We start from the raw sequence: 15,135 nt of genomic DNA, 5'->3' as shown, positions 1-15,135 counted from the left end.
ATAATACAAATCTTTTCATATTTTTTATGATAATAAATTGTTACCAGTTCTGTGTTGAGTTATACAACTGAGGAAAGGGCCTGAGTGCAAGTCTTTTTAAATTAAAATGGCATAGTTCATGCTGTAAGTAGAACTTGGGCTCAGAAGCCTCAAGAGAACTGTCAGAAAAAAAAAAAAAGCTCTATTGTGTTCATATGGGGAGCACCAAATTTTGACTTTCTTGGACATTCTCATTTGCTCTGAATTTTGCCCACTGAAATCAGTCTTATAATTTTAATTACTTGATACTGCTTTAGAATAATGTGTATTTGTCTGCTATTCCTGTTAGCTAGAAGGTGTTTGATAACCAAATATGAGAAGTGAATCTACTTTAAATTAACTGACTTTTAGTAAAATATCTATTTTCCTCTGAAAACTTGAGGCCCATTTCATTAAAATCCTGTGGCTTGAATCAGCAATGTCAGTTTATAAGTTTGCTTTCTATATTCATTTTTGAGTTTTATTTTGACTTGGTTTTCAAAATTGGCAACTCATTATACACTATATGCATGTATTGAAATGTCACACTCTACCCCATACATATGTGCACTTTACATGATTAAGTGTTTTTAAGTTGTAAATAATAGAAATATGTGCAGCCTGGAACTGCAGGTAATGTAAAACTTGATGAACCATACCTTGCTGAGAAGTTGACTGTGGTTTTTGTATCACACTTAGGGTAGGAATTGGTTCTTACTGGGTTCTTTTAATTGAATTACTGTCCATCTTCTTTCTTTTTTGGGGGGGGAAGTAGTGTTTGAGATAGAGTCTCACTATGTAGCCTGGCCATGAACTCATCATTCTTCTGCTTCTGTTTCCCTAATGCTGGGATTACAGGTGTCCACCACCATACCTGGCTTGAAAAATTTCTTGATGAAAACCCGTAAGAGTCTTAGATAATTAGTTGTCATCAACAGATGGTCAAGGAAGGGAGTTGGTAATTCCCCCGTGGGTCACCAGACGAGATGAGTCACTGTCAGAAGTACTGCCATCCTTCTGTTCCTTCCTGAAAACTTGGCAGTGACCGACTCCCTGTCCACCTGGCATCTGCACGTGCATTTGATGGCCAGACAGCTTCTCCTAATGGAATTGGTGTGATTAACAAAAGCCAAAATGGGATGCTTTTAAAGGAAAGTTTTAAATCCCTGTTTGAGCATCCAAGTCTGTTTTTATCTTTGGTCAGAGCAATATACAGTATCTTCAGGGGAGGAGTGGAGGGAATATATGTGCAGATGAGGTTCATGGTAATCACTTACTTGTATTTATTAAAAATCCCCAGAGTATTAGCGACATTATACATTATGAGTTTTAGTGACTCAGAATATGTGTAAATACCACAGGAACTAAAGTAGGGAACAGGAAATTTAAAAGAATGTGATCAATTGCCCATGACAAGTGGTGCCTTTGGCAAAGATAGATATTTCTCGCATTTTGGAGAACTGAGTTTTCCACGCTGGTTTTTTGTTGTTGATTTTTTAAATTTGTTTTGTTTTTTAATGAAGAGAGCTGTTTTAGGAAGCTCACTGGTTTGAGAGCTGTGGTGGACTTAAACAGTGCTTCTTAAAGTGTGTCTTCACAATCCCATAGGGCGTTTATCTAACATGCAGATTCCTGGCTCTTGCCTGTGTTCATTTATGCTTTAGAGAGTTGCCTGGGAACATATTTAACAGGATTTCACCCATGATTCCAGTGCACATTGTCTACCCAACATGCTAAAAGCTAATGGTGACCACAGGTGGTCCTGATGAAAAATAATTTCTTTAAAGAAGAATTTTAATATAAAAATTTTAAGTCTGGATATAAAATACGTCCCATCTCTTCTTTTTATAATGTTGTATTTCTCAAACATTTTGAGGTACTGGTTCTACTCAGGATTGCTAAATCAGAATCAGCTAGCCAGTTTTTCAAAAACAGAATCAGTTAATGAGGTTTAGAATACCAAGGAGACAATTTCTATTAGTGTCACCCCACCCCTACCCCCAAGATTTTCCTCAGCCTGGGAAAGGGAAGGGTGGAGTATTGGAGAGTGACAGGTTATGTGATCTTGATAGGGTTAGTTCTAGTGACAAACCCCACGTGTTGTTAACCAGAGCTAAGCAGAAAGGTTTAACCAGAGATTCCAAGCACTGCTGAGATCAGCTGTGAACCAAGCCTGAAGAAAGGCCACAAATTGATTATCCAAAGAGCACTGCCTCTGCTGAGAGGCTGCTTTGGTAATTTGCCACTACTTCTCTAATGTTTCTCAGATGGAAGGCTAGTTGGCTCCACTGGTGATAGTGGAGGTGGTGGTGGTGGTGGTAGTGGAGGAGGAGGAGGAAGACCCCCGTCTGTTCCTGACAATAACTAGAATGCATTGGGACAGGAGCTTTTGCACAGCAGTGATTCTCATGCTGGCAGAATTCTCTTAGATAGATTTTCAGGCCTCACCCGTACTACTTACCAAGAATAGATAAGGGTTAAAGAAGAGAATCTGCTCTAATGAAAACTCCCTAGATAATTCTGAGGCTCAGTCAACCTAGGGCATCTGTGAGAAATGTTGCTCCTTTAGCACCCACAGTGTGTGACAGGTTCCAATCTTAATTCAGCAGAGGTGGAGTATAAATAAAAACAAAAATAAGTACCAAACCCTAACAAGCAGTCTTACATACTTTCTACTCTACCCTTATTTTAACTCTGAGGCCACATGTTAAACAAAGGCAAAATGAGATAGGGTGAGAAGAGAGGAGCTGGCAACAGGGCCTGAGGTAGGCCCACAATTGCTGTCTAAAGCATAGGTAAAAGTAAGTGCAATTTGAAGGGGAAGCATGCAGAAAAATACAGCTACTGAAGGAAAATTGGCAGTTGGGGTGGTAAAATAGAGGGAAACTAAAGGTCACGTAAGACAAAAGTGAACGAGAACACTAGAGGACACACAAACCCTTCTCCACTCAGTCTAAACAGAAATCTCTTAGTGTATCTTGTCTTTGCTATACTGACAACAGGTGACACCACTGAGTTTAGAATCTTGTAAAAGAACCTGATGCCATGAAAATTAATAGGGAAAAGATGAACATAACCGTGTTATTAACCCCTAAAATGAAAAAAACAACATACATCCACTGTGGAATATTCTCCCCCAAATTACTGTGAACCCAAAGAAAACTGAAGACAGTATTCCAAGCAGAATTAAATATACTCAAGTGAGCATTTGAAACATTAAAGAAAATCAAATGCTAAGAATAAAAATGGACAAACAGGAAGGAATGAAAAGAGAGGTAACTGAACTTATAAAATGGAAGAGAACAGCAACTGTCTTAGAAATGAATTCTACATTACAAGATGCCCAAAGGAGAATACACTCAGATAAGAATTTAATAATGGACACTAAAGAAAGGCAGAAAGTAAAAAGAAATGAAAATGAGATAAGGAAGAAATAAAAAGGTTAGAGATAAAGTAGTGGAAATGGAGCACACACCAAAAAGGGGTAACATTTGTAAATGAGTCCTTGAAAAACAAAGACAAAATTGGAACAGAACTAATATTTGAAAATGTTTAAATCCCTAAGAAATTCTTCTAGCAACACCCAAAGATCTTAAAGTACATTTGGAAAGGATTATTAGTTGGATACTTGGGAAAAAATACCAAATAGTATTTTGGTAATACTATTAGATTTTGATGATAAAAATCTTCAGGGCTATGAGGAAAAAGATTAAGGAATTTTAAAAAGCAAGTGTGTAGACTTTCCAAAAACACTATACAGAGCAGGATAATAATGGAGCAGCATTTTTTAAAATGACCAAACTATGACCTGAGATTTTTATATCAGACCAAGTGTCCTTGAAGATGTAAGGTATAGAAACTTAGATGAAAGAATGAAAATGAGATAAAGAACTTAAAAGTTAGAGGTAAAGTGATGGAAATGAAGTGCAGACAAAAAAGATTCACATTTATGTAGAAGTCCTTGAAGAACAAAGACAAAACAGTGGTTCATAGCTAATATGTAAAAGTGTAATCCAAGAAAATTTTCTAGCAAAAATCCAAAGATCTTAAAGTAAAATAATGCCTAAGCCCAAGTAGTAAATGATCACATAAAGCTGCAATGGATGAAGATCATTTAATAAGGTGCAAGGAAGCACTAGGACAAAAATATAAGCGTCCCTAAAAACCAAAAAAGTTAATGTATTAAAGAAGAAAGAATATCGTATAGAGAGGGAAACAGCAAACATACATACACACAGGGAGATGAATATATATGAACATAATATATATATATATGTGCATATATATATTTTATTGTGATAATTGAGACCAAACAGCAATACAACAGAGAGATGTATATATTTATACATATATATCTATGTGTGTTATATACAAAATAATATATATAGATGAGACCAAACAACAGTATATCAGTACATACGATTAAACTTAACTTACTACAAAAATGAAAATAATCCATGTCTGTCAACTGATAGATGTGGTATATCCATATGTGAATTATGAATTATCTCATTAAAGCTGTTAACGTAAAAGAAAAAAATGGGTATTGAGGGATACTTTCTTACCATAATAATTCTAAAGCTGCTTTCTCAATGCAGAAACCTCAATGGTGGTTCTACTAAGATCAGTATGCCAGCTATTTCCAATGTTATTTAATATTATAATGGAGTTATTGGCCATCAGTTAGACAAAAAAAAAAATCAGAGGCATGAGAATTGGTAAAGAAGAAATATCTCTATTTACAACTAAGATGATAGTGTACTTGAAAGCCCTAGGTAACTGTTGGTAAATTAACTCAAACAAATACCATGGTTCCATGAAATAGCAGGATATAAAATTAATACACAGAAGCCTTTATATACACAAACAATATCCATTATAAAATGTGATATGTAAAGCCAGATGTGGTGGCACGTGCACAGCACTTGTGAGGCTGAGGAAGGAGGATCATGAGTTTGACACCAGCCTGGATATATGGTGATAACTCTGTCTCAGTAAATCAAAAGAAAGAAAGAGTAGACGTATGATGTTGGCAGCAAAGCCCCATTTAAAAATATCATCAAAGAAGATTCAGTACTTAGGAGTAAACTAAGAAGAAATGTGCAACAGCTATATCAAGAAAACATTAAGACTTGAGAAATTAACAAAAGTAAATTTGAACAAATGAGATGTTATGTGTTCTTAGGTAGGACAACTTAATATTAAGACATCGACTTTTCTTTAAAGTAGTTTAAATGTGACACAAACTTCATATAAAAATACCCTGGGCCTTTTAAAATGGAATTACACAGTTCATATGAAAAAGAAGAATGTGAGAATATCCAGGAAGACCCTGAAAAAGTAAATGGTCAAACGGAGGCTACGTTTCACTAGACATCCAATTGTGTTTTCGTTTTTTGTGCTGAGGAGGCCTAGCAACAGTGATGCTCAGCACCAGTGAGTGTAGCTAACACACAGAACTTAGTCTGTATGTACTGTTCTCTGGAAAAGGAGCCAGGAATCCTTGGAAACAGAATTGCTTCTACATCTAGAGACAAGTAAACTCAAGATGAACTGAAAGTATGTCAAAAAATATATATGAGCCAACTTAAAGGTGTTCCCAGTGACGATTTGGGTAATCAGTACAAAATGTGAATAATGAATTATATCCAGCAGAATAAAACATGTTCTTAAGTCCATACTGATATCAGCAAATAATTGAATAAATAAATAGGAATTCTCCTTGCATTGTAATTCTAATTGACAAGCTACAAGTAGAAGGAATCATGGAAGTATTCCTTCCATATCCTGTGGCAAACCCCACAGAAATAATTGTTGCAAGCAGCTGCTAAATTACTAGTAAATGAAATTGTCAAAAGTACTATGTTATAGACAAGCAATAATAAGAAGTTTAGACTTTATCATTTGATACTTCTAAAACATTTTGGGCACAAAAAGCAGGGAATTAATCTACAAGTAAAAGGGTTCACTTTAAACAGCCTTGACCATTTGGTTAGATAGAATACATACAAGTCCTTCAGAAATAGGTATTCATTCCTATGAATAGGTAAATCTGTTATGGCACCAAATCCAGTGCTTGGTTACAGGGACAGAATCTGGCTGTAAAGTTGAAGAATGTGTGGAAATTTCTGAAAAGCAAACAAGACAAAAGAAAACAACCTAGATGAGCCAGATGGACACAGTGTGCTAAGGCAAAGGAACAGAGCAGTTGCTCTAGAAGCAGGAAGTAGATTTTTCTCACTGCTGTTGTGGACAGCTTCCCAAGTGCTCTTGGGCAGGAGATGTGTCTGTGTGTCTTTTCTCTACGACTTTAGCACTTTCTGCTAAGAAAAATTTTTTTCAGTACTATGCTAGTGATTAACTTGCTGTAAGAATTCAGTTTGAAATGCTGTGTACACATGCTCTTCACAGTCCGCAGCCAGTGATCTCCAGCTTTTTTTGGAGAAAGGGACCTTTGAAAATTTCTCAGGAAAAGATTTTCTTTGTTGTTGTTTTTTAACATTTGAATTCTGGAGAGATGTATAAGGAAACCAGGTTGATGAAATTTAGGATTTATTTCTGGCTCTGCCACTAGTTATTTAACCATCATCAAGCAGTTTGACTTTCTCAGCTTCAGTGTCTGTCTTCTGTGAAATAGGAGAGGATGTCTCTGGGATGATGGGAAAATCAAAGGAGATGGGAAATGGGAAAGGGCTGTGGTTTCTACAAAGCACCTTACAAATGAAAGGAAAATGGTGATACCATTTTACTATTTTTTCTCTAATTTGAAGAGGATTGTGTAGTGAGAAGGTTATAAGGAGGAAACATCTCTTGGCACATCAGTCTTTTTCTACAGAATCTTAACAATAGTTATCATAGTGAGCTGAGACCAAACTCAGTGCTTTAAGAATGCAGATTTCTTTCTTCCTTTTTTTTTAAACAGGATTGAAAGTAGGGAATGGGGTTAGATAGCCTGTTTCTTGAGTAAACTGCTGTCCATACTGGAGAAATTTTATACATCTAAAGTGGTTGTTCATTCTGGTGGAAGAATTACGCCTAGGCCATTAAATCAATTTAATTTGTCTCCTGCTGAAACATCGTGAGGTTGGGGAAAAAAATGTTTTAAGAGAATGGGTATGAATTTAGTTTTCCTGAGACCATTATAACTGAATCTTCTTATTGTTGGTCCACTTGTTTGCTGTTTGACCATTAACAGGATGATTTAGTTACTTTTTATAAAGTTCAGATGATTCTCTTGGACCTAGCCTATGTAGTTTAACTAACTTAGTTTCATTTCCTAGAGGAGTATGGTGTGAGATTTTTTTTTCCCCTTCTTAATTGACCATCAGAACAGGGCAGGAGCCAGAAGGCAAGAGCCTTGTGATTTACTGGGCTCCACAAAGCCCCAGGAATCCCTTGCTAAGGTGTACAGCAAGGTTACCAAAGATCACCCTCACAAACTGGAAAACATTTCAAGATGGATGGGTACCCAGACTGTGAGGCTCCAGTGCCCTCACTACTAGGCTCACCCTGAAGGAACACCTCATGTGGGTGTTGTTCATATTGTGCTGGAGCTCCAGCAACAAGTGCCCAAGTGTAGTGGCTACTGGGGCAGTGAGGCCCATAAGCCCTGACTGAACCGACCTCCTCCAAGCCTGTGAGGTGAGACCCTGAGAGGTACACCCATGGCAGAGCTCCTGTCTACTCTTGGGTGACTTAAGTATCTGCACCATCCCTCTGCCCAACTCCTAGGAGGTCTTGCCAACAATAGAGCCCAGCTTCTGCCACATCCTAGGGTACAGCACTCAGCAGGACATCCTGACTGCTGCAGTCATAGCCTGGCCTCAAGGCTTTTTAGCCCTGACCTCTCACCAGACACTGTATCATTCCCATGCTTCATGGAGCTCCCTTCAGCACTAGAGACCTTCCAGGGACTCTTGAGTCTCCACCACGACATCTGGGTATAAAGACACGGGCCATTGCAGATGAGGATAGATGAAGCCCAGGAAGTTTCTGAATCTGGAGGGGAGGGGAAAGGTTCTGCCTGCAGAGTCATGTAGATCTCGCATGGGCCCACACTCTGGGTACTTCTACCACATGAATGTCCTTCTCCCCAACCTGGAGATGGACATTTGCTGTTTCACTGAGCAGCCACTGCCATAAATGTAGCAGACACTGCTACAGCGTTCCCACTTCCTCATTATGCTGCAAGGGAGCATTCTATGGTTTTCCAGTCAGTGAGTGGAACTGTTGTGCATGAGTGCGTTTCCTTCCGTGGATGTGGCCCACAAGCTCTCTGAGGGCTCACTTGTCCTCCCTGACAGCTTAGCTTGTGAGACTTGTCTGCTTTGTGCCCTTTTGTGGTTTTAATGTTCATGTCCTTAATGATTGACAAACTGGGCATTCTCACATGTTAATGGAACTCTTTGTAAAATGCATTTTCTTCATTTATTTGAGTTTATTCTAGCCTCCTGACAGTTAAAGTGCCTCAAATACCCCTCCCCCAAGAAAAAAGAAAGAGTATACAGTTCTTTAACTATTAGCAAATTTCAAAAATCCTTTTGAAATAATTTTCTTTCCTTCATTCAGATGTGAAGTGTTTTTTTAAGTCCCATGGGCAGCTTTCTAGGTGAGCATTGACCTGTCAGTATTTTCAAAACAACATTTTCTCTTTTCTGGTCTAAAAATATACAAAACTTTAATGAATTTATTCTTTGTCCTCTCTTTTCGTGTGTCTGACTACATATTTCTTAGGGAATTGTATTTTAATGAGGCTGTCAATGAAATGAGGTGGTCAGGTGTTTTTCCAATTGACCCAAATGGGTGATATTTTAGGGCAATAAAAATGTATTTCTTACATTTTAATTTATTCTGATTCTACGCTGATGAAATTCTTAACCAGGATATTTAAGCCAGGTAGTGTAAATGGGACCTGAAGAAAAAGACTTGTAAAGATACTTAAAAGAATTGTGGTGCTGAAACTGGTTTCCTTTCTAGTTCATAACTGTTTCAGAAACTGCATGAATGACCTTTTATTTTCTTCTCCATAGCACACATGACTGTAATTTCCCATGACTATTTATGGTCTCTTTGGCCCGTCTCTAACTTCCTTTTTTTTAAAAAAAAAAAAATGTCAACAGAATACATGTTTCTTTAATGGAAAATATTCTATTTTGGGAAGCTGCTTTTCTTCAGATAAGTAGTGGGGTGGGGTCTGTATATAAGTGTGTGGGAGGTATGTGTAAAATTGGGGTGTTAAATTAGTAGATTGAGAACTTGGAATGACAGTTCTAGGGAAGACTCCTAATATAAAGCTTTCTTTTTATCCAGAATTAAAAATAACTGTACTTGGCATTCGTGGCATTCTATATTTTTCCTTTTAAAATTCTTTTTTTTTTTTTTAACATGTGGCAGAATAGTTCCAAATCCATACTGAAAGTTTCAACCCAGGTGATTTTCAACTGAGAATGGTGCAGTTCATTAACAGGATAGATGTGGGACAGGTAAAGTTGACCCATTAGTTCTCACTGCTGAGCCCATGTGCTGAGCACTCCTTTCTCACTTGTTGCAGCTGCACAGCTAGACATCTTTCAGGGCAGAAGGGTCACCTCTGACTTGAGCCATAGCACAGTCTGTCTCTGTGTTGTCCTTCCCATCCCTTTGGAATGATTTGGAACTTGATCACAGCAAGGATTCTCTTCAATCTAGTTATACATTGTGCACTTACCTGTGCTTCCAAGTAGCTGGAAGGATTGTGTAGTTTTTTGACAGTTTTAGTTATCTTAGATATACAACTGTTCTTTGTATTTTACCATTACTCACTGCATCATCTGGAACAGTGGCAGCAAATGTACTGTCTAGCTTGTTTGTTTTAGTATAAACTATATTGACATATAATATAAATAAAGTAGTCAAAACATAAATGTAGCACCTGATGAATTTTTCTCAAAGTGAACATAGTCATGTAACTGAACTGAGACCCAAGAGGATAATAGAAATGTTAGATACCTCCTCCTGGATGAAAGCAGGAGGTTACAACCACCTGGACTCTAACTTTGAACTTTGTAGCAAAGCAATCATGCAGTGTATCCTGTTGTGTCTGGCTTCTCTCACTTGGCATAATATTTATGAGATTCATCCTGTTGATGCTGTAGTTGTAGTTTTTCATCCTCATTGCTACATAATATTCCATTAATTTACTACAAAGAAGATTACTGTATGCCATCGTTAATAGATGAAAAAAATGTGATTTAGACATTATCCTAAGAAGGACTGAGTAGTTTATTTGTATTGTAATGTAATAACTAATTGTCTGTGACTATAACAACCCCTTTATTTAAGAAAACAAGCAATTACTTTTCTCTTCCTTAAGATAGATTATTAACCTTACCTACTGCTTTCATTTCCACTCTACCAGTTATAATTCTTTCTCTTACCTTTGTGCTTCTATAAAAGTTGATTTGTATCTCTTTGTATTTAATACTTACGATAGCTATTTTGTTCATCACACATAGTGGGTCAGGAATCCATATGCCAGGAGTTGCCTTTTCATTCATGTTTCTAAACCTAGCTTCCAATATGCCTTCTATCCATCAGGTAGCATCTCAGTTTGTTGAGTGTTCTGAACTGGAGCTCTGGCTTACAGTGGGGTTTTATTATATTTCCTCATTGTAGCCTGAGATTCCTGAATGCATCTGCAAACAAACTGGAAACACTTCCTCCAGCCACACTTTCTGAAGAGACCAGCAGTATCTTACAGGAGTTGTATTTGACAAACAACAACCTCACCGACAAATGTGTGCCCTTGTTAACAGGACACCCCCATCTGAAGATCCTTCACATGGCCTATAATCGACTTCAAAGTTTTCCAGCAAGGTAATATAGAGTGGTGAAGTGATAGTCTTAGTTGCATTTCGATACATGTATTCATGGAAGGGGGAAGGTCAAAGCTGAAATGTTACTTCACAGATACTAAAAACCCGTTGCTTGTTCCACCCTTTTTCGTAGTTGTCTTTTATATAAGCTGGAATCAGCAAGCATTCCCCTAGGGAGAAATATATTGGATTTTCTTACATGAATCTATCCAAAGACTCAATCACTAGACTGTTCTTAGGATTTTGAAATAAGCAATGTTGCTTATTTTTCTATTCTGTTTAACCAAATTGATTTTTTAAATTAATATGCTGTATGAGAATTAGGATGTAAACCAGGACCGTGTTTTATATTCATGCTCATGATGGGAAAAGCGGTGAATGTGTAAGTCCAAGATTCTGTCCTACAATGAGATTAAGTTAAATTAAAATTCAAAAGCAGTGCTAGCCTGTGACATTGCAAATCATGGGTCTCAGATGATTCTGTTTCATTAAAAATGTCTTCATTTTGGGGAGCAGTGGCATAATAATCTAGCTTTGTGTGAATACACACGCTGAACCTGCCATGAGGATTTGCTCTACTTCCATTTCATTGGCATTTTTACATCTCACGGTTAGTACTTGGAGCCCACACATCAAAGAAGCAAACACTAACCCGTCTGATACCCTGGTAGTAACTGCAGCTTTGCATAGAGAATGAACCTCCCTCTGCTGCCCTCAGGGCTACCTGCCAGTCTTTTTCAGCCCTTGCAGAAGGAGGAAGGCACATATGTGTTGACTTTGGGTATTGCTTTGGTTTTGGTAACTTATTTTTCTATTTTTCCTCTTGTTTGATATTGATGATTAAACTATAATTTCTGTGTGCTTAAACCTACTATGGAATGCAGAGATAATGCCTTTAAAAAAAACCATGATAACCACATAACAATATATTTGAAAGGGCTCCTTTTCCTATTTCAGATGGCACCTATCTAAACCCTACATGAGAAATAAACACAAGCTCTGAGGAAATCTCATTCTAAGTCATTGTGTGGCCATCTTATTTCTACGTTGAGAAATAGAAACTTCTTTTAACTTTTCTTGGGCCTTATTTCTGTACCTTCCATCATATTTCATGCCCTTTTACCTACTTGCTTTCTGCATACTTCTTTCAAAACATGATGGCATCATATTCAAATAATATTCTTAGGAACTCAGGCTGTCGTAGATCATTACTTCATAGTCTGTGTACTAAATTTTTTTTTAGTATGTCCTGATAAAAAACCTACTGGATATTTTTTATAATATCAAAGGATTTGATATCATAAGATAAAAACTTAGTTCTTGTTTATATCTTAGTCACATATTTAGTTATATTTTATGTATTTTATTTCTTAGTCACATTTGTTTTCAAGATAAGCAAATGTTTCTTGCTAAGTTTTCTTTCAGTACTGGGGATTGAACTCAGGGCCTCATGTTTGCTAGGCAAATGCTCTACCACTTGAGCCTTACCACCCCCCCCAGTCCTTCTTCATTTAGTTTGTTTATCAGATAGTGCTTCCTCTCCCCCCTTCATTTGGCCTGAGACCACAATCCTCCTATCTTTGCCTCTCAAATAGCTGAGATAGGCATACACCACTATGACTGGCCTTCTAAATATTTTAAAGTATATTGCCATAAATGAAAACAGCAGAAAAAAGTATCAAAAACTCTAAACTAAGTGACTCAGTTTATAAGATTGAGTTGACAACTCCTTGGAGTTCCATATCACCAGGGGTAGGGTGTCGAGTGAGTAGATACTGTCACACAAGTTATTACAAATGGTGGAGGACTTGCTCTGTCTTCAAAACTGACAGAGTGCATGAATCCTGATTCTAGAATTTTTCCTTACTTGGTTACTTTAATTATTGGTTAAGATTACAGATGGTAACCAGAATATATAGGGAACTTAAAAAACTAAATTCTCCCAAAACTAATGAACCAATAAAGAAATGGGCAAGTGAACTAAACAGAACTTTCTCAAAAGAAGAAATTCAGATGGCCAAAAAACACATGAAAAAATGCTCACCATCTCTAGCAATAAAGGAAATGCAAATTAAAACCACACTAAGATTCCACCTCACCCCTGTTAGAATAGCCATCATTAGCAACACCACTAACAACAGATGTTGGCGAGGATGCCAGGGAAAAAGGAACCCTCTTACACTGCTGGTGGGAATGTAAACTAGTACAACCACTCTGGAAAAAAAATTTGGAGACTACTTAAAAAGCTAAACATTGATCTACCATATGATCCAGCAATACCACTCTTGGGGATATACCCAAAAGACTGTGACACAGGTTACTCCAGAGGCACCTGCACACCCATGTTTATTGCAGCACTATTCACAATAGCCAAGTTATGGAAACAGCCAAGATGCCCACTACTGACGAATGGATCAAGAAAATGTGGTATTTATACACAATGGAATTTTATGCAGCCATGAAGAAGAACGAAATGTTATCATTTGCTGGTAAATGGATGGAATTGCAGAACATCATTCTGAGTGAGGTTAGCCTGGCCCAAAAGACCAAAAATTGTATGTTCTCCCTCATATGTGGACATTAGATCAAGGGCAAACACAACAAAGTGATTGGACTTTGATCACAAGATAAAAGCGAGAGCACACAACGGAGATATGAGGACAGGTAAGACACCTAAAAAAACTAGATAGCATTTGTTGCCCTTAACACACAGAAACTAAAGCAGATACCTTAAAAGCAACTGAGGCCAATAGAAGAAGGGGACCAGGAACTAGAGAAAAGGTTAGATCAAGAAGAATTAGCCTGGAAGGTAACACACACGCACAGGAAGTCAATGTGAGTCAACTCCCTGTATAGCTATCCTTAACTCAACTAGCAAAAACCCTTGTGCCTTCCTATTATTGCTCTACAACAAAATTAGAAATAAGGGCAAAATAGTTTCTGCCGGGTATCGAGGGGTGGGGGGAGAGGGAGGGGGCGGGGTGCGTGGTAAGGGAGGGGGTGGGGGGGGGAGAAATGACCCAAACATTGCATGTACATATGAATTGAAAAAAAATACATTCCTTATTTCATAATAAAAAAAAGATTACAGATGGTGATTAAACAATAAAAACATCTTCAAAAAAGTTTTTAAGTTACATTAAAACATGTTATTAAGCTAATGTTTAAGAGATTCCACCTTTATAGGTATTAAGCAAGAGCTGAGAAAAATTTCTTTGGAGCTTGGTTTGAATTCAGGTTCTATTGGAATGCCAGATGAGTTGAATGACTCCTGACCACCACCTTTTAAACATAAATGGTGTCAGAGGGACTTGAGGTGTGGGACTTGAGGAGGAAAATACATTGTAATAGGTACCTTCCTCACCCACCCCCCAGGACCTCACACTTACTAGACAGGCAAGTTTGCATCCTTTTGAGTTTTCAGTGCAATACAAAGACCATGCTGTCACCCTAAAGCTGTCTTAAAGAAATTATACTAGATTAATGCTGATTTTTGACCCATTTAAGTAGAATTTCCACTGGAGTTCAGACTTAGCTACATAACAAACTTATTATTGCCAGAATAACTTAGTTAACATACAGATTTTTAGGAGGAAATGAACCCCCATTTTCCTTCTTGTTGCCAGTTTTAAGAGTTGAAGTTTTTGTTCAGTAATGGGAAAGGAGGTAATAAAATTTGAAGCCAGGTTCTTGTGGCTCACACCTATAATCCTAGCTACTCAGTAGGCTGAGATCAGGAGGGTCACAGGGCAAGGTCAGCTGGGGCAAATAATTTGAGACCGTCTCCAAAATAACTAGAGCAGAATGGCCTGGAGATGTGGCTCAAGCAATAGAGCACCTGCTTTGCAAACATGAAGCCCTAAGTTCAAACTTTAGTCCCACCGAAAAAATAAATAAAATACTTTGATACTTAAAATCTGGTGGAAAATTATGTTTATACAAAATGACTATTACCAGTGAGTTTTTAAAGTCATAATAAATTACTCTTTTGAGTCTCATGTATATGTGTTTAATTTGCCTTATAATTATTTTTTAACTCCTTCGCCCATGGACTTTTCTCGTTTTCAGTAAAATGGCAAAACTGGAAGAACTTGAGGAAATTGATATCAGTGGCAATAAACTGAAAGCCATTCCAACAACGATCATGAATTGCAGGCGCATGCACACCGTGGTTGCTCACTCCAATTGCATTGAAGTCTTTCCTGAAGTTATGCAGCTCCCAGAGATCAAGGTATGTAGGTTAATTCCATGAATTCTAGGCTTC

At 37.5% G+C, this 15,135-nt stretch overlaps 1 protein-coding gene across 1 annotated transcript in view; it reads left to right on the top strand.

Annotated features, from left to right (window-relative positions):
* Nucleotides 1-15,135, top strand: part of Phlpp1 (PH domain and leucine rich repeat protein phosphatase 1) — a 208,060-nt gene that overhangs the window by 156,837 nt on the left and 36,088 nt on the right. The window contains exons 11-12 of the mRNA XM_074069675.1: nt 10,672-10,872; nt 14,940-15,102. Of these exons, the coding sequence (XP_073925776.1) occupies nt 10,672-10,872; nt 14,940-15,102 (364 nt within the window). The remainder of the gene's footprint in view (nt 1-10,671; nt 10,873-14,939; nt 15,103-15,135) is intronic.

Source organism: Castor canadensis, chromosome 4 (genome assembly GCF_047511655.1).
Source record: "Castor canadensis chromosome 4, mCasCan1.hap1v2, whole genome shotgun sequence".
Lineage (NCBI taxonomy): Eukaryota > Metazoa > Chordata > Mammalia > Rodentia > Castoridae > Castor > Castor canadensis.
This window is presented reverse-complemented; position numbering and strand designations above follow the sequence as displayed.